The sequence below is a fragment of the Camelus bactrianus genome, chromosome 6, assembly GCF_048773025.1.
Source record: "Camelus bactrianus isolate YW-2024 breed Bactrian camel chromosome 6, ASM4877302v1, whole genome shotgun sequence".
Lineage (NCBI taxonomy): Eukaryota > Metazoa > Chordata > Mammalia > Artiodactyla > Camelidae > Camelus > Camelus bactrianus.
This window is the reverse complement of record NC_133544.1, coordinates 26,311,044-26,329,382: the sequence shown is the minus strand read 5'-3', so window position 1 is coordinate 26,329,382 and position 18,339 is coordinate 26,311,044. Positions and strand designations below refer to the sequence as shown.

Genomic DNA, 18,339 nt, shown 5'->3' with positions numbered 1-18,339 from the left:
CCACTTGGGGCCCGCAGGATACCTGGGGGTCCACGAGGAGCCTCCCTCTGCAGCTGCCATCACATGCACACACATGGAAGAGACCCGGACAAAAGAGAAGCACTCCAAGCCCCGCAGCGCGAGGAATGCCCTACACACGGGGACAAAACGGCCTGACATTTGAGAAGAGGTGTAGAGGAGATAAGCCAGCACTAGGGTGGGGGGGAGGTGAGAAATAACACCACGCTCAGGAATACTTTAGAGAGAGCAGCCATCTCTAATACACACTTTCCAGGTCGCAGCCCAAATCGCCCCAATCAAAGGGGAGAGTTCTCAGGCGCCTCGCGGCAGGAGACAGTAGCAACGCCTTGGCCACTTAGGTCAGAGAAGGGATAAGAGAGATGGGGAAATGCGAAAACCAGCTGATCGGTACAGGTCAATATATTTTCCTTTCTGGAAGACCAGGGTGACTGGACCAAGGGAACCCCCACCAGGGAGCAGGCAGGGACCTCAGCGTGGGAGCTCCCCAGAAGCCGGCGCGGGGAGGTGAGCGCCTCCTGCCTGCTTTTCAGGCTCTGCCCACATGACAATAGAAGGTAAGAAAATAAGGGGTCTCTCACATGTAAGGCTTGAATCCTGAAAGTGAGCAAGAATTACAGAAGGTGCTGGGGGCTGAACTGCATCCCTCTAAAACTCGCGTGCTGAAGCCCTGACTCCCAGGCCTCAGGATGTGACTATATTTGGATGTAGGGCCTTTGAAGAGATGCTTAAAGAACAAAAGTTAAAATGAGACTCTTAGTATCGGCCCTAATCTAATCTCACTGGTGTCCTAAGAGAAGGAATTTTGGACACAAAGAGACAGCGGAAGTACGCACGCACAGAGGGATGGACGACTGTGTGACGGGGCAGCAAGAGGGTGGGCGCCTGAGAGCCAAGGAGAGAGGCTCAGAGACACTCAACCCTGGTGGCACATTGATCTGGGACTTCCAGCCTCCAGAACTGTGAGAAAACCAGTTTCTGTTCCTCAAGTCAGCCAGTCTTTGGTATTTTGTTACGGCAGACTAGGCGAACTCAGACAGAAGGCAGTGCCACAAGGGGAAAGAGGGCTAGGTGCATTTCCTAATGCAAAGGAAGGTCTTGGCTGAGCTGTGCTCATTATTTCAAATACTTGGTGAAGACAGCCAGTTGACATCAGTTAACTGAGCTGACTGACTGAAAGCCATGGGAGTCACCCTTAAACCCTAGAATTTGAATATTTTGAAAAGTCTGATTCCTTTAATTACTTTGAATTGTTCATTTTAAGAACACTGACCACAAAATCTTGTGAGCCAAATAAAAAACACATGGCATGTCCACAATTATCCTTCACCTCATGATCCTAGAATGACCCATCTCTTAAAGCAAGCCCTAAAGATTCCATTATCTCATCCCATTCTGAGTTTGGGGTAGTCCCAGAAGCCATAAGGAATGTTGCAGAAGTAAGTCACGTGGTGAATGCTAAGCCCTTTGTGACTCCCTAAATCATAACTGGAACTTGAGGATAGAAAGAAGGAATAGAAATGGAAACCCAAGTCTTCAGGATCATTTGGGGTCTTCAGAGCCCAGCATCTCAAATGACAAGAGCACCCAGGTCATGTTCGCTCAAACACAGAGCATGGAGGCTCCAGGGCAGTATTTCCAAGGCAGTAGAGCCTTGAACCAAAATGTGACCCTATAAGAGCCAAGACAATAGATTGAGAATGTTCTACATTTCTTGGTGGCCAAGGAGACATTTGGAATGTCTGAATTGACACACTGCAGGGCTATGCCCAGCTCAGGTGAGCAGCCGTGAATAGATCTTCTGGAGCTGAAGGAAAAGGGTAGCAGGTCTGTCGTTTGACAATGGCCAGGTAAGGATGTTTCCCTTTTGCCTTAATACTTACCTTTGTCCTCCGGGAGTAGAGCTGGGTATGTTCCCCTGTCCAGCTCACTCCCAGCCTGGGGCTCGGCTGACCCACAGGGGCATCTGGGGCTGGGCTGAAATACCCAACTCACCACAGGTCGTTGAGACCAATCACCAGGTGCCACCAGAAGATGCCAGAGGTGAGAAAAAGGAACGCTCCACCCACCTCATCACTCCCCCAACCCCACAACGGGGAACTCACGTCTGTGGTTCTCGTTTCTGTGGCTGGGTGGGGACCGGGTCTCCTGGTCTTGGGCCTCATCCCCTTCCTCGCTGGCCAGGTGAGTGTGAGCGTAGTGGTAGCTGAGTCCCGGCCGATTCTTGTAGCGCTTGCCACAAACTAGAGAGGAGAAGAGGAAAGGAAGGGAAAACACAAAGGTTAGCAACCTCTGCAGTCCGGGCCATCACTCTCCCAGGCAGTGACTCCCGTCCAACCTCCCCAGGGCTGGGTTTCCCTTAAAAAAAAGTCTCCTACTCCCAACACCCCCCATCCCACCGGATGGAACCAACACCACTACAGCAAAACAGCCCCAGGTAAAGTACAGCCATACAAGTAGAGGCTGGAAGTTAAACAGTGTAAGAGTACCATCATTTCCTAGCTGTGAGCCCTTGGGAAAGTCACTTGCCCTCTCTGGGCCTCAGTTTCTTCACAGGGAAAATGGGAATAATAATAGTAGTTAGCTAAAGGGTTATGATGAGTTCATCTCTATGCAAAGCACTTGGAACAGAGCTGGGCACATGATAAGGGTGATAATTATTGTAACAACTTTGAAGTTAAAAGACACTGGGAATCTACTGAGTTCCAACACCCCATGGCACTGACAGGACAAGTGAGGCTCAGCAAGGCTAAGTGGTTTGCCTGGGGACACACAGCTAGCTGTGGCAGAGAGCCCAGTCTCCTGGCTTCCCATGCGGTACTCCTTTCACCATTCTGTGGTTGACTCTGCATGAAGCACAAAAGCTTTATATGGGTTATATTTTTAAGGTATCACCCAGTGATTTTGTGCCAGAAAAACACATTCCACTTCCATCATGAAAACATGAGTCCGAGGCATCCTTGGTAGATGTGGCAACCAAGAACTCATGCCCTTGATGGCCCGGGAAGCGTCTGATACCCCAAATCTCTAAGTATGTGTCCTGGTAGGCACCACCTCTCAAGTGGACAGCAGGAGACAAGGACAACAAGCAACACAAATACGGCTTCCTGGAGCCAAGAAGAAAGGGGCAGCTCCGTGGGTTGGCTGCTCAGTACCTGAGAAGCAGAAGTCTGGCTAAGTGGCTAAGACTGGACCACTGTCTGCACCCTTCCCTCAGCCACAAAGCCCAATATCTCAGCCCCTGGAGGGGTGGCACTGATGGTAGCAGAAGCCTGAGGGTCTTCCAGGAAAAACCTGGTGCCAACCCTCTCATCTTGTCCCCACCTCTCCCAGCAGAGCCATCCCCACCAGATCTGCTGGAGCCCCCGAGCTTGCCAGCTTTAAGAGGCTCTCTTTTCACGTGACTGGGTGACAGCAGAGAGTGTAAACACTTCACAAGGTGGAAAGAGCACAGACTTCATTATCAGACTTGGGTTCAAATCCCACTTCCAGGCGTTGACCAGCTGCATGACCGCCACAGTGTGGAGGAGAGCAGGGACCCAGCCATCTTACCCCATCTCCTCATTACTTCTGATAGGGCTTTCTTCCTTACTAGGATCTTGGAGGTTTTTCAGGTATTATAACCATTGGCAAAAAATAATGTCATCTCTTCTTTCTCATATTTATATGAACTTTTTTATCTTCTTAGCTTAATTTGTTTGTAAGAATATCAAGACAACATTTTTAAATGGCAAAAGCAAGCTTTTCCTATTTTAATGAAGTTGGATTTATGTGATATAAGTAGCTAGTTTTTCATCTTTATCAAGTTTAAGTAGTTCCTCTTATTCCTGACGTAGAGTTTTATTATAGGAGAGTTTTATTAGCCACCCTTTCAGCATCTGCTAATAGATGAGTCTCCTTTCGTCGGTTGATATGGTGAATTATATTGATTTCCTAATGCTTCTGACTAGTGAGCCATTCTTGCATTCCTAGGATAAACCTCGTTTGGTCAAAGCATAGTATCTATTCAATACACTGCTGCATTCTATATTCTAATTTTGTATTTTGCATCCATACTAAGACTTGAGATAGAGCTACAATTTTTGGCCCATCTTTTATCATGATTTTCATCTCTATGGTTATCTTGACTTCCAAAAATGAATTGAGGAGTTTTGCTGTGTGAAACTGGACAAGACACATAATCTCTCTGTGTCTTTTTTTTTTTTTACTTTTGCTTTTTTGGGAGGAGGTAATTATCTCTGTGCCTTTTTTTTTTTTAATCTGAAATGATGACAGTACTACTTACCTTGAAGGATTATTAATAATAATTGTATAGTATCACACTCAGTACACAGTACATAATAGATGCTCAATAAACGGCAGTGAGGGGTGAGGGGCTTCAGAGTGGCCTGCCACGTCTTAAGTGCTGGGCCCTCCTGAAAGGGGGACTTCGACCCTTTCCTCTACTATGGAATCTGGCAAGTGGCTGGACTTTCTTACTAAGGTGAGAGTCTGAAACTCAGGTTGGTGACCTAGTGACTATAAATTCAAGTCCTACAAATGGCTTCCTCTCTCTTGTAAACATTGCAAAAAATAACAACATGGCACTACATACATCAATTCCATTTGACTCAGGAAGTGAGACATGTGAAGACCACCACTGTGGCCCTGCTGGTGGCTTTTTCTATCTAAACTTTTAAATGATCTAAGGTCAATAAGCAGCAAATTATGGGGTCATTGGATATAAATCCATTTAGTTAGCAAGCATACTCCAGGTGAGAAATAAATGTTTATTAAAAATAAAAACAATATGTCACTATTTATATAGGGAAGCCTCAGCTGCCTCTACAGATCTCCCCACTGCACCCTCCACAGAATTTTATTTGTGCCACTTTGTTTTGTCAATTACCACTGTCTTCCTTAATCAGAATTTCAAGATTTTAAGAGTCATGTGGTCTAGTTATCTATCAAATTGCTTTATTCCCATGAACACTCTAGATGCCTTCCTGGAACAACTCCACTGATGGGAAACTCATTACGCATCCAAGCAGGCATTTCTTGTTTGATCTCCTTGAACTATAGTTCTGACTGTACAGGAGGACCTCTCTTATTTAAGGACAGCTTCCTACTGATTTCATCTTCATAGCAACAACTCCACCTCACACACTGCCATGCACATTTTGCACCTTCAAAACACATCCATTGAATAGATGATGGGTGAACACGGCAGCACTTTGTGGGAACGCCAGGAGATTGGGGAGGAGGTAAGCATGAGAATCAGATCCATCTATCCACATCAATCTCACATTAACAGTTCTTAAAACCTACAAAACTAAACCCCAGATAAAAGCTCCCCAAGTCTCCTTCCCCAACACCAGAAAGAGTAGTTCTTTTTAGAACAGATCCTTTTGCTAGAAGAGAGATTCCCAAAGAGTGGTCCCCAGACCATCAGCATCACCTGGGAAGTTGTTAGAGATGCAAATTCTTGGGCTCCACCCCAGACCTACCGAACCAGAAACTCTCGGGGTGGGGCCCGGCAATCTGTTTTAATGGCCCCGCAGGTGATTCTGATGCACACTGCAGTTTGAGAAACACTCTGCCCGAAGACGGAATATATGGAGGCTTGACTCTGCCTGCCCTTGGGTGGAAGTGCAAGGCAGGGGCAGCAGGAGGCAGCCCTGAGACCTGAGTTTGGTTATTAGAAGAAACAGAACCAGAAAGCACAGGGACATCCTGGGAGCTGGACCCCTTAACCACGATCCTTATAGGCAGAGATTTCCGGATAGAGCTCCATTTTTCTCCACCTGCTTATAGCATGTCATTCCTTCATCACCAGGTGGTGAAGGTCAAGAAAACATTTACTAAATACCTAACATGTGCCCAGTCTTGAGGCACCAGAGAACAAAGATAAAAGAGCCCCAGTCCTCTCCCTCCAGGAATCCACAGTCTAGAACGAGGAGACATACACGTCAACTAGCAAGGAGGGAGCGGGGACAAACGCACTAATGGGAGCATGTGCCAGGCAAAGAGGAGGGGTCAGCACACAGGCTTGAGGGGGTGATGGGGACGGCTTCCCAGAGGAGGTAGATGAGCTGCAGCTTGTGAGAAAGTAAACATGACCGGGCAGACAAAGGAGGAGGGCATGAGAGCACCAAAGCACATTCTGTCAGAACATTTGGGGGAACTGCAGGATATTCAGTAAAGCCAGTGGGAAGGGGGCATTGGGGTGGGCATGAGGGGGACTAAGGAGAGGAAGGTGGGCAGGACTTCATCCTGACAATGGGGAGCCAGGGGGGTTGTACCCCAAGGACCAACTTAATCAGATTTACATTTTAGAAATACTGCTTAATAATTATCAGAGAAATGCAAATCAAAACTACAAGGAGGTATGACTTCATACCGGTACAAATGGCCATCATTAAAAAGTCCACAAGCAGTAAACACGGGAGAGGCTATGGAGAAAAGAGAACCCTCCTACAATGTTGGTGGGAATGTAATTTGGTGCAGCCACTAGGGAAAACAGTATGGAGATTCCCTAAAAAACTAAAAATTGAGTTACTGTATGATCCAGCAATCCTACTCCTGGGCATATATCCAGAGGAAACTCCAATTCAAATAGATACATGCACCCCAATATTCACAGCAGCACTATTTATAATAGCCATGACATGGAAGCAACCTAAATGTCTATCAATAGATGACTGGATAAAGAACTTGTGGTGTCTACACACACACACACATATACACATGATGGAATACTACTCAGCCACAAAAAAGAATGAAATAATGCCATTTGCAGCAACATGGATGGACCTAGAGATTATCCTACCAAGGTGAAGTAAGTCAGACAGAGAAAGACAAATATCATATATCACTTATATATGGAATCTAAAAAAATGACACAAATGAACTTATTTACAAAACAGAAACAGACTCACAGACATAAAAACAAACATGGTTACCAAAGGGGAAAGGTGAGGTAACGATAAAGTAGGAGTTTGGAATTTGCAGATACTAACTCCTATATATAAACAGATACACAACAAGGTCCCACTGTATAGCACAGGGAACTATACTCAACATCTTGTAATAACCTATAATGAAAATATATATATATATATATATATATATAAATGTATAACTGAATCACTGCTGTATACCTGGAACTAACATAACATTGTAAGTCAACTATACTTTAATTTTTAAAAAAATGCCGCTTAAGACTATAGTGTGGAAGATGAATTTGGAGGTGGCAGAGACTATTTTAATTTCCAAAGTGTGAACAGTGAGGACTTCAGGATGGGAAAGAGGCTAAAGAGAGAATCTGGAATAAGGGGGAGCGGGTGGGAGTAAGCAGCAAGGAGGAGCCCAGACGACTACCACCAACTCGGCCTTTCTGCCAGGCGCCACTCAGCCCCCATCTACCCTCCCTCCCACCACCCCACCCCCACCCAATTCCCTAGCCTCACCCGAGGCCACATTCCGCCTCCTTCTCAGCCCTCCTGCCCACTGGTCTTTTCATTTCTCAAACACTTTTCTTTCCACCACAGAGCCTTTGCACAAGCTCTTCCCACTGCCCAGAATGTCCGCCAGGCCCAGCGTGCCTGATTAATGCTTCACCATCCTTCAGTTCTCAGTTCCAATGTCCTTCTCCATGGAAGTCTTTCCAATCAAAATTAGGACCCCAGTGTGTTACCTGCCTAGGACTATTCATGCATCAGTATGTGTCTCTCTGGAAAACAGGGATGATCATGACAGCTCCCCTACCGCAGCAGCAGGCATGCACCCTATCGCAGCCCCACGATCAGCACAGGAGCCTGCACTCGATGTCAGCTACGGGACGCAGGAGAAATACCCAGGTTTCTGACTTGGGCATCTGGGTGGAAGCATGTAGGAAGAAAATCAGATTTAGAGAAGGAAGGGAATGAGTTCAGTCTGAGATTGGCTTATCCAACTGGAGCTTGGCAAAGAGATGTGGATTTTGGAGTTGGCAGGGTGGCTGTAGAAGTTCTGGATAGGAAGAGAAGTGGCAGGAGAGATAGTGGAGAGAAAGAAGACAGGTGTGGACACAGGCTAGAACTCGGAAAATATCAGTATCTTAAGAGTCTGGTGGAGAAAGAGAAACCAATTTTAAAACTATGTTAAGACTCACACAGGAGTGAGTAACTTAAGCCAGAGGATCACGGTTTGCAGGTGACAGTAATAATGACACCACCAGTCCTGCTAACAGCAACTGAGTGTGTTCCATGTGCCAGGCACATGCTGGTGCTTCAAGTAAACTTACTCCCAGCCACCTGCACCCCCGTTTCACAGAGGCAGAGCCAGGATAATGTCAGATGCCTTCGAAGGGCCAAGAAGGATAAGGACTGAGAAGAAACCACTGACTTTGACAATTAGGAAGTCACCTTAGTGAGCAGGGCATCTGTAACCTCGTGGAGAACAAGACTGCAGCGAGCTAGGCTGCTTCTGGAAATAAGGAAGTGGGGACGGGGCCAACAGGCCATGCCTTCTAGCATGGCTGTGGAGAGCAAAGTCAGGCTGGTGGGCAGATGGGACTGTGGGGTCCAGGGAGGCTGAGTGGTGCTTGACCTTTAACAGAGTAGGTCCTTGGGCAGAATTGTAGGCTATAAAGGGAAAGGAGGCTATAAAGTGAAAGGCATGGTGGGAGAGATGGGAGTTCATGGAGCAAGACGCCTGACCCCAAAGCAAAGCTGCTGACCCACGTCCCAGTCCTCCAAATAACTGCATCCTGGGGACAAGAGATTTCTAAGATTTATTTTTGGTTGAAGTGTATCTAGATCAGACTGCTACACTGAGATGAAAAGAAATGCCCTGGAAATCCTGCTTTGACTGGTTTGGGAGAGATGGAGAATCCAGCACCGTCTCACCTTCTCTATATATCTCATCACATCTTCCTGCCACTCTGAACACTTGTGGGCCAGCTTCGTAGACGTGTGACCTGTGTATTTACACAGGGTCCCATGCCCAGAAGGGCCCCACACTTAATCTGACGCTTTGCTGTCACCATCTTGAAATTTTTAATACTTATTAAACAAAGGGCCCCTCGTTTGCATTTTGCACTGGGCACAATAAATTGTGTATCTGGTCCTGGAAACCTACTGGGGCAGGGGGTGGAGATCTGGGATTAAGTTATTCCAAACAGCCAACCTGATCGTGCAAGAGCTGCCACTGTGAATGCAGGACTCACCCAGCTCTAGCTGGGAGTCGAATTCCCTTCTGAGGTAACTTAGGAAAGCTGGCCAGAGGGGCTAGCCACTCAGCAGTGATCATTTTAGTGCCACCAATGGCTCTGGCCCTGCTTCTGGGTCAACCCTGCCTTCAGAGAGGCAGGATCTGTACTGGTATGTGGGTAGGCTGAATCTGAACTGTCTGGGTTCAAATCTCAGCTCTGCTGCTGACGGACTGTATGATCTTGGGTGAGTGGCTAAATCTCTCTGTGGCTCAACACCCTCTCTGGAAGACGGGGATGATCATGACAGCACCCCTACCGCAGTTGTGAGCCTACGTGAGAGAATACATGTAAAACAGTGCAGGGCTCACAGTAAGCCTCAGCCATTGTCAGCTGTTATTGTCAACACCGCCATCACAATGGATCCACAAAGGGAATAAACCCTAAAGGGAAAGGGGGGGAGGGGACTAGGAGGTTCTCCTCTGAAATCTGGGGTGATGAAGTTGCAAGAAAAAGAATGTTGGGAAAGATACATTCTGAAAATGAAGTATTAGAACCATCTGCTATCCTTTTATCATATCAGCAGTCTCACTCTGGAATGATCTGTCGTGCGGAATCAGACAGAGCCCCAAGACTGCTGAAGCATTCAGAGAGGGCTGTGTCCCCATTCTCCCACTCCAGTCTCCCTCCCCAGGGCGAGCTCCTTGGCATTGTGCACCTCTGCAGCCATCACCCCTGGGACCAGTCAACCCTGCCTGTGCAAGACCAAGGTCCTTCTTTTCACCTTGGCAGTGCGCACCTGGATCGTGGGTTCCTGGAGCGGCGCACATGGAGAGGAACGGCTGTGACAATAAGGAAGGTCCAGCTTGCCTTCCTCTCTCTCCTTCCCCCGGGGGCAGATCCATCTGTCAAGCTGCAGAATTAGTGCTTGCCCACTTCCCAATCCAGAGCTGGATTCTCCAGGCAGGACCTCCTGCCTGGAGTTATGAATACCTTCAGTGCTGCCCCAGATTATTTACAGCACCGCCCCACCCCTACCAACCCTCTACCACTCACTTCTTATGGGGATGGGGTAGGAAGAGGAGGAGGAGGGAGAGAGGGAGGAGGAGGAGGAACAACAATCAGGGGCAGTTTGTGTGAACAAAGCCGGCTGCAGCAGACAGCAGAATCCTTCCTGCCGGGGAGTAGCGGCCGCCTTCCCCACTGATAACTTAATGACTCTGGCACATTTTCATCAGCCCAACTTGGAGCACGCAGTGGGTATCTGAGCCAGTGGTTTCCGAGAGCCTGAAAGCAGCAACTGAAAGCAATTACGGGATGAGCATCTGAGCGGCCAAGAGACAAAGCCTGGGCCTTGGGAGTCACGGCAGCATCTCCTTCCCAGCTCTGCCCCATGGCACTTACATACAGCCCTGAGGACACCAATTCCCTCTCCCTGCAGCTCAACTTCCTCATCTGTAAAATCGACCCAGCAGTGCCTGTCATTGGCAGATGTCTCCAAGGCATCATACTGACAGACTATAGGGTAGGCACACATTGAATCTCACAACAGCTCAGGAGGTAGGGATTATCAACCCATTTTACAGAGATGGAAACTGAGTCTGGGAGCATTGAAGCAACTCACTATTTAATGGCAGAGTCAGGATTTAAACTCAGGACTAGAAGATATGCTAGTCATTCTACACTCGCCACCCCTCCCAGTGCCTGGGGCTGACCTCTTTGGCCTCTTGCCTTCTGTTTCTGGTGGAATTTGGCCATGGAGAGGCACTGGCAGGAGAATGGAGGATAAGAAGAAAGGTTGAAGATTTGTGCCCTGCCCATCCCTGCCCGAGTAGCATCCCTGGTGCAAGGGCTCCCCTCCTCGCCACTCCAGCCCTCCCTGGGAGTCACATGTCCTCCCTGCTCCTTGGGCAGAGATGGGGAGGGCGCCCCTCTCCCTTGTGGTACCTTTATCCTGCCCACACCTACACAATCACTCCATCATTAAATTCTCTTCCATGCAGCCCTTCTGAGTGGAGCCCTTATATTCTGCTGAGGCTAGGACAGATACAATCCGGGGCCATTTTGACAGAAGAAACATACCCTACCAGACTAGCTCAAACGTCTGGGGATCCCTATATCTTCCCAACAACCCTCGGTCTTCTCTCTGCAGAATCATCTAGGGGGCAGAGGAATGTCTACACCAACATGGGGAGGAACCCCAGGTCAGAAAAGCCTGGCTGTGAATAGCTTGAGACAAAACCCAAGGGACACTGCAGACAGCCACCAGCTCAGACTTGTGTCCTCTGGGTGGGGTGTTTAGCCCCATGACTATGTTAGATGCCCAGGATTTTCTTGAGAGCTAATGATGGTTCCACAGAGCTCAAGCAATAGAAGTGGTGGTTTTAAAAATGGCCCAGGTCCTACAACATTTAGGCACCAAAAAGATCCTCTCAGGTAAGCCCAGGTAGGCTTCCCTCCCCGACCCGCTCATGGGTGGCCCTCTGCAGATCTGTGGTCGGGCCCTGGTTCTGATATCAACCAGCTATGCGCCCTTAGACAAACCCCATACCTTTCTGGGCTCGGTGTCTCCATCTGTAAAATATGGCAGGTGCCTCAGATGATCTCTAAGTCTTTCCATTCGAATACTTCATGAATCTGCTTCTCGGGGTCGTCCAAGGCCTATGTGCCTCCAGAAGCAATTAGTCCCTCAACTATGACAGAAAAACATGTAGGTTTCCAGCCATAGGCTCCACCCAGGGGCTGCCTACACCCCTTTCCCCACCCTCCCAGCCAGGTCCACAGCTGCCTTCTTGGAGCTTCATGCCTTCTTCCAGGCCACACTTGATGCTTATTTTAAGCTAAATTCTTCTGGTCAGAAACACAGGGGGCTGGAATAGGGCTGGGGTGTAACACCCTGATTTTTCAAAGCCACATTCCTCAGGGCCTGGCTCTGACCCATGTATTAGGAGTGAGCCCAGTGCCAGAAGCCATCAAATGCCAGTGATTCACAAGTCCTGTGTCTTCATCAAGGGAGGGCATTCTGCATATTTTAGAAATCTACTGTATGTAAATATGACTCCCGTTTTAAAAAAAAAAAAAAGAAAAAAAACACAGGAAGAATGGAGATAAGCAACAAGGCTTTCATTTCAAAATACTCTATACCCTGACTCTGGAACCCCAGCAGAGAAATGCAGAAACTCCCCAAATCAAAGTGTTAAATTTGTTTGTGGAACTCTTTCCTGCCCTACAGAGAAGCAGCATAATATAATTCTGATGAACTCTGGGGTCAGCTCTCCTAGGTCAGATAATTGGCTGTGTGACCTTGGGCAATTTACTTAATCTCTCCAAGCCTCAGTTTCCTTGTCTGTAAAATGGGGATTATAATAGTTGTACCTCTTATGGGTATGGTGAGAAGTGAATGAGTTCATCCTTATAAAGTACTCAGCACACTGCCTGGCACATAACAAATGTTTGACAAACATTAGCTATTTCTGATCATTCTTTTAAAGCTAACAGAATGCTTCTCTGGTCCCTGACAACTCCTGCAGCCACAGCATAGAACAAAACTGAGGACTCAACCTAAAATATGAAATAAGAACCCTTTCCTGACTTGGTATAAAGAAAATAAATATTTATTGAGCGCATTTATGAAATCAGGCAGTGAACTAATCGTCTGTACACACAGTCTCATTTAATCCTCTTGAAAACCCTCTAAGGTTAATCTTATTGTCCTCACTTGACAGAAAAAGAAACTGAGGCTCAAAGAGGTTGTTGTGATTTGTCCAGGTCAGGGCTGGGGAGTGATGTAGCAAAGACTTAAATCCGGGGCTTCTGATTGAAGGGCCATCTTCTTCCGGCCACCATCCCTTGTAGACACAGAGTCTTTGATTCCTTATTCTCTTGAGTCATACATTAGCATGTCCTTAATTAGCTTAAAGAGTAAAATATCATTCTTAGTTAAATACTCATTAAAAATCATTTAAATAATAAATATAATTGTCAACATTTCTGGGGAATATAAATAGCAAAAGGTAAAAAAAATCGGATGCAATACCATAAAGTGTGACAGCCCCCAAACATTTGGGAATCTGGCCAGTGTGCTCTCTTTTGGGGTCTCTGGGTGAATATCTGACATAAACGCTCCCTCAGATGCTTTACTTGTCAGTCTCAGCCTACCTAGTGCTGCTCGTTGGCCCTTACAAAGTAGCCCCCATCCACCTAGGACACTGGTATAAGTTCCTCACTAACAAGCATCTACTAGACACTTGTGCCTGGATGTCCTGCCATTTCCACAAACCCATATGTCAGTGTTTCAGCACTCCCCAAATCACCTCCTCCTCTAGAATATTCCAGTTCAGCCTCCCTCATGTCTCCACTACCCAAGCTCAAGACTTCAAGAGTCTTCGTTGCCGCCTCCCTCTCTCTTATACTCCACACCCTGTCTGTCCTCTGCCAGGTTCTGTGGATTTTTCTTCCACACAGTCTTTCTTGTTTGCCCCATCCATTTTATCCCTGTTGTTATCACCGTCCAGACTTCATGTCTTCTTCCTGACTGGAAAAGTCTCCCCTTAGCCACAGGCCTCGGGCTCTCTCCCCTGAACACCTAATCCTACAGATGAACCATTCCAGAGATGTCCCCAGGATCATCCATGATTCTAACTTTGCAGGCCAAACTCTAAGCAACTCAGCCTGGCATTCCTAGCGTCCTTGCCCAACTCTATTCCCCCCAGCCTCCCTACCCAAACACTCTGGCCACGCTGGTCTATCTTCTGTCCTGCTACATGCACCCCACGTTCATCAACATTTTGGGAGTGACGCCAACTGGCTCTGGGAAGCAAGTTGAATATGACATGGTCCCTGCCCTCAGAAGGCTCCCAGTCCAGCTTAAAGAACAGACAAATAGACAAACTGTTATCATATGATGTGTGAGGTAGCCTACGCGGAGGAAAGTACAAGGTAAGGCAGATTCCAGGAAGAGGTGAGTGACTGGGGGATGGGGAGATTGCAGAGGAGAGCTGACTGGGACCAAATCCTGGCTCTGCCACTTATTTACTGTGTGACCCTGAACAGATCATTCACCCCTCTTCTCAGCAGTTTCTTTATCCATAAGATGGCGATGATCATATCATCTATCTCCTGGTACTTTCTCCAGGATTAAAGAATTAATAGAGATGAAACCCATAGAACATTCTTGGCCCATAATGTAAGTCAACAAACTTTTGCCTCCTCCATGACTCCTAAACTTATTGTCAGCCTTATCTTTCGAACTACACTGGAGGCAGAGGAAATGAGGGAAAGGCAAAGGTGTGAGAAACACTCATTAAGCACAAACCGTGTGCAAACATTTTTATATACATTATCACACGTAGCTTTCCTAACTGTGTGCCAGCCCCACTCCATACCTCAGGACAAGGGACACTCCCACAGCAAGATGATTTTCTTGAAAAGCTCTGAATGACAATCTGACCTTCGGCTTCTCATCACTTCAAAGTCAGCGCACTTCCTTCTTCGCACAGCGCTCTCTAACCTGCTTGCCTGACCCGGCCCCTTCTCACCCCCCACTCCCGCCCCCAGGACTTGAAATAAGAGAAACCAAAGGCTATGCACCAGGTCCTTTGACCTCACAGTTCTGCTTCTAGAAAATAATAAAAGCATTATGCAAACATTTAGCTGCAATATTATTTTTAATAGTGAACAAATTTTAAACTGTCTAAATGTCCAAGTGGAGCAATGATTGCACACACTGGGCATGGCCATATCACGGAACACCACATGGCCCTAAAATGTTGACATAAAAATGTCTCTGTTGACATGGAAGGATGTCTCTCATGTGTGGTTGGGTGGGGGAACGGGTTAAAATGGTATGTTATTTATTGGGGGATGATATTTGGCGTGCGCAGACAGAGAGAGAGAGAGAGAAAATCCTAAAAAAGGATACAACAAAACAAAACGGAAGTTATCTCTAACGAGTGGGATTGCTGGTGATTTTTTATTTTTCCCTTTATGCTTATCTGTAATTTCTGATTTTTCTGCAGTGAATGTATACTATTTTTGACTGGATGAGAAAATAATTCAAGAGGGTGTGCACAGACATATAAAACAAACTTATGGTTTCAAAGAGGAAGCAGGAAGAGGGATAAATTAAGAGTATGAGATTAACAGATACACACTCCCATGTATAAAACAGAGAAACAACAAGGATTTACTGTAGAGCACAGGGAACTATACCCAATATCTTGTAATATTCTATAATGGCAAAGAATCAGAAATACATATATATGTATGTTATATATATATGTATATAAACCGAATCACTTTGCTATTCACCTGAAACTAACACAATATTGTAAATCAACTATACTTCAAGAAAGAAAGAAAGAAAGAAAGAAAGAAAGAAAGAAAGAAAGAAAGAAAGAAAGAAAGAAAGAAAGAAAGAAAGAAAGAAAGAAAGAAAGAAAGAAAGAAAGAGGCTGTGGGTGACAGCCCAGAAAAGGCAAACCTAGGTTTGGTGATCAATGGCAAGGTTCTCGAGAGTGCTAGAGGGGCAGGGCGGGGGCTGGGGAGGGCAGGCAGTAGGAGCAAAGGGAGAAGCGAAATGGGGCTCTGAGGGTATCAGAGAGAAACGTCAGCCTCTCCCCAGCCCTGTCTCTGACCAGCCCTGCTGGGACAACCTGCTACCCGAGTGACCATGACATGAGGGCATTTAAATATTTAAACAAACCCAGCTTTGCCAGAACAAATGCACTCAGAATCCAAGGATCAATCCCATGCTCTACACATCAAGTTTCTGGGGCACAGAGCCTTTCCCACCCCTCCCCCACCACACCCCACGCAAGGACCTGCAAGATAACAGTGGCAACAACTGAGTGATGAGCCCGGCTCCCCTTCGGCGACAGGGGCAGCCAGCCTGAAGGCTGCCTTATCGGCTTTTCTACTGCGGCGTGAAGCTAAAAGCACACGAGCCTTAGAGAATGCGGGGCCTTAATGCCCTCAAACATTTTTTCAGTAAGACTGCCACAGTCACCTGATTCTCTCTGTGCACTCAGGAACCAGGGAAACCAGACTGACTTTAAGGAGGCTGAGGTCAAGCAGATTTTCTGGACCGCCCTGGGAGCAAGCAAGCCAGGGCTGCTCCGCACGCCCACCTAGCCAGCCCACGCAGCAGTCACCGCATCCCACCGCCTGACACCTGGTCTCTCAGGGAAAGAGCCTCAGTGCTAAGCCTGGGAAGACGGGAGCCCGCAGTGTGGGGAGGGGGCGATGGAAGACTTAGAGACTCAAGAAAGGCGCTCGCCCAGACTGACGAAGAAGGAAAACGGTGCCACAGCCACTAAAGGGTAGAACCAGGATTATACCCCCAGACTCTTTGCTTTCTGCCTCTCCATTCCCCCTCCAGTACACCACCGCCCAGGACAGCAGGAAGGGACCCAGACCCTATTCTGACACCACCCAACTGGCCAGGGTTACACCCCACCGGATTTTGAGAAGGGAGGCAACCCTGTGAAGTCACAGGCCACACAATCAAAACCTACACGTCTGTGCATGAGGGTGGTAGAGGACAAAGTGCTCGCTGATATGAAGGCTGAGCTGGGAGGGATCACTCCTGGCATGTGAGGACCGGACACAACTCAGAGGTGAGTCACATTCCCAGGAAGGCTTCAGTCATGTCTATTTGCCTTTAGTCACTCATCTACCCTAATGACCCAGTTGATGATGCAGGTGGGGGTGATTTTAATAGATTTAAATTTAAAAGGCTCAAAATTATGTAAACTACTCCATTCCACTTCAGCTACAATTACTACCTGATGCCAGCTTGCCCACCTGACACCTGACAGCGTCTGTCAACAGTGGAAAAGGCTTCACCTCATAAATAAAGGGTGATTGCTCATTCACTCACTTTTACAGCGTATTTTTGCCTCACCTCTCTGGAGAACCAAATTCCGTATCAGTTTGGAGGAAGGTATATTTAACCAGCCCTTTGTACAGAGATGTCCTATGGTGTGTTGACTCTAGAGTTGAAGAAATGAGGATTTATATCCCAGCTTTAACATTAACCAGCTGTGTGACCTTGGACATGTCTCTTCACCTCTCTGACCCTATTTCTTCACAGCAAAAATGAGGTCAATTGTCCCTGCCTCTCACCTTTAGGGTTAGTGTAGGGATTTACAGAAACAATGTATATAGAATGCTTATTTTGCACAGTGCTCTGCACACATAAGCCTCTGTTAGGAAGAGTTATGATCATAATCAGAAAAAGCTGGGAACAAAAGGCAAGTGTTGGCGAGGATGTGAAGTTGGAGCCCTAGTGCACTGCTGGTGGGAACGCAAAATGGTGCAGCTGCTATGGAAAACAGAATGGAGATTCCTTGAAAAATTAAAAATAAAACTAGAATGAAATTAAGATCTCAAAGAGATATTAGCACTCCTATATTCATTACAGCATTATTCCCAATAACCAAGATGTGGAAACGACCAAAATGTCCATCAATGAATGAAGGGATAAAATAAATGTGGTGTATACATACAATGGAATACTATTCATCCTTTAAAAGGGAGGAAATTGTTCAATATGCAGTAACGTGAGTGAACCTTAAGAACATTATGCTAAGTGAAATGAGCCAGTCATGGAAGGACATCTCCTTCCTGGTTCCACTTATACGAGTTATCTAAAATAGCCAAATTGATAGCATCAAAGAGTGGAATGAGGTTGCCAGGGGTTGGTGGAGAGAGGGTGATAGGAAATTGCTAACCAACAGGCATAAAGTTTCCTTCAAGCAGGAAGAGTAAGTGCTGCAGATTTGCTGTACGACAATGTGCACACTTAAAAGCTGAAGAGGGCAGATCTCCGGTTAAGCGTTCTTTCTGCAATGTAATTAAATTAAAATTAATTTTTTAAAGAAAAATTGGGGAGAGAAAAAAAATTAAAACCGCATAAGTAACTTCCACTGTGCCCAGCAGAAGGACAAGTGGGTGCTTTGCTCCTCCCTAAATAGCTGAGGCACAGAGACCAAGTATCCTCCCTCTCCCTGAGTATCACCCTACCACCACCATCTTCTTTCCTATGATGCTCCTTGAACAAAGAAAATGGAAAAGTGGGTCTCCCACCAGGAGTCTGCCCTGGAATGCTAACAGAAAATCCAGGGTTGAGAAAAGTTAGGAAGAGGAGTAGC

At 46.8% G+C, this 18,339-nt stretch overlaps 1 protein-coding gene across 7 annotated transcripts in view; it reads right to left on the bottom strand.

Moving 5' to 3' along the window:
* The window catches only part of DPF3 (double PHD fingers 3), a 280,249-nt gene that overhangs the window by 76,606 nt on the left and 185,304 nt on the right, over positions 1–18,339 (bottom strand). For all 7 annotated transcript variants that reach the window (XR_012507468.1, XM_074365304.1, XM_074365300.1 and 4 more), the window contains exon 7: positions 2,124–2,261. Coding sequence is in view for 6 of the 7 variants with exons in the window: in XM_074365304.1 (XP_074221405.1) it covers positions 2,124–2,261 (138 nt within the window). In the remaining variant the exon portion in view is untranslated. The remainder of the gene's footprint in view (positions 1–2,123; positions 2,262–18,339) is intronic.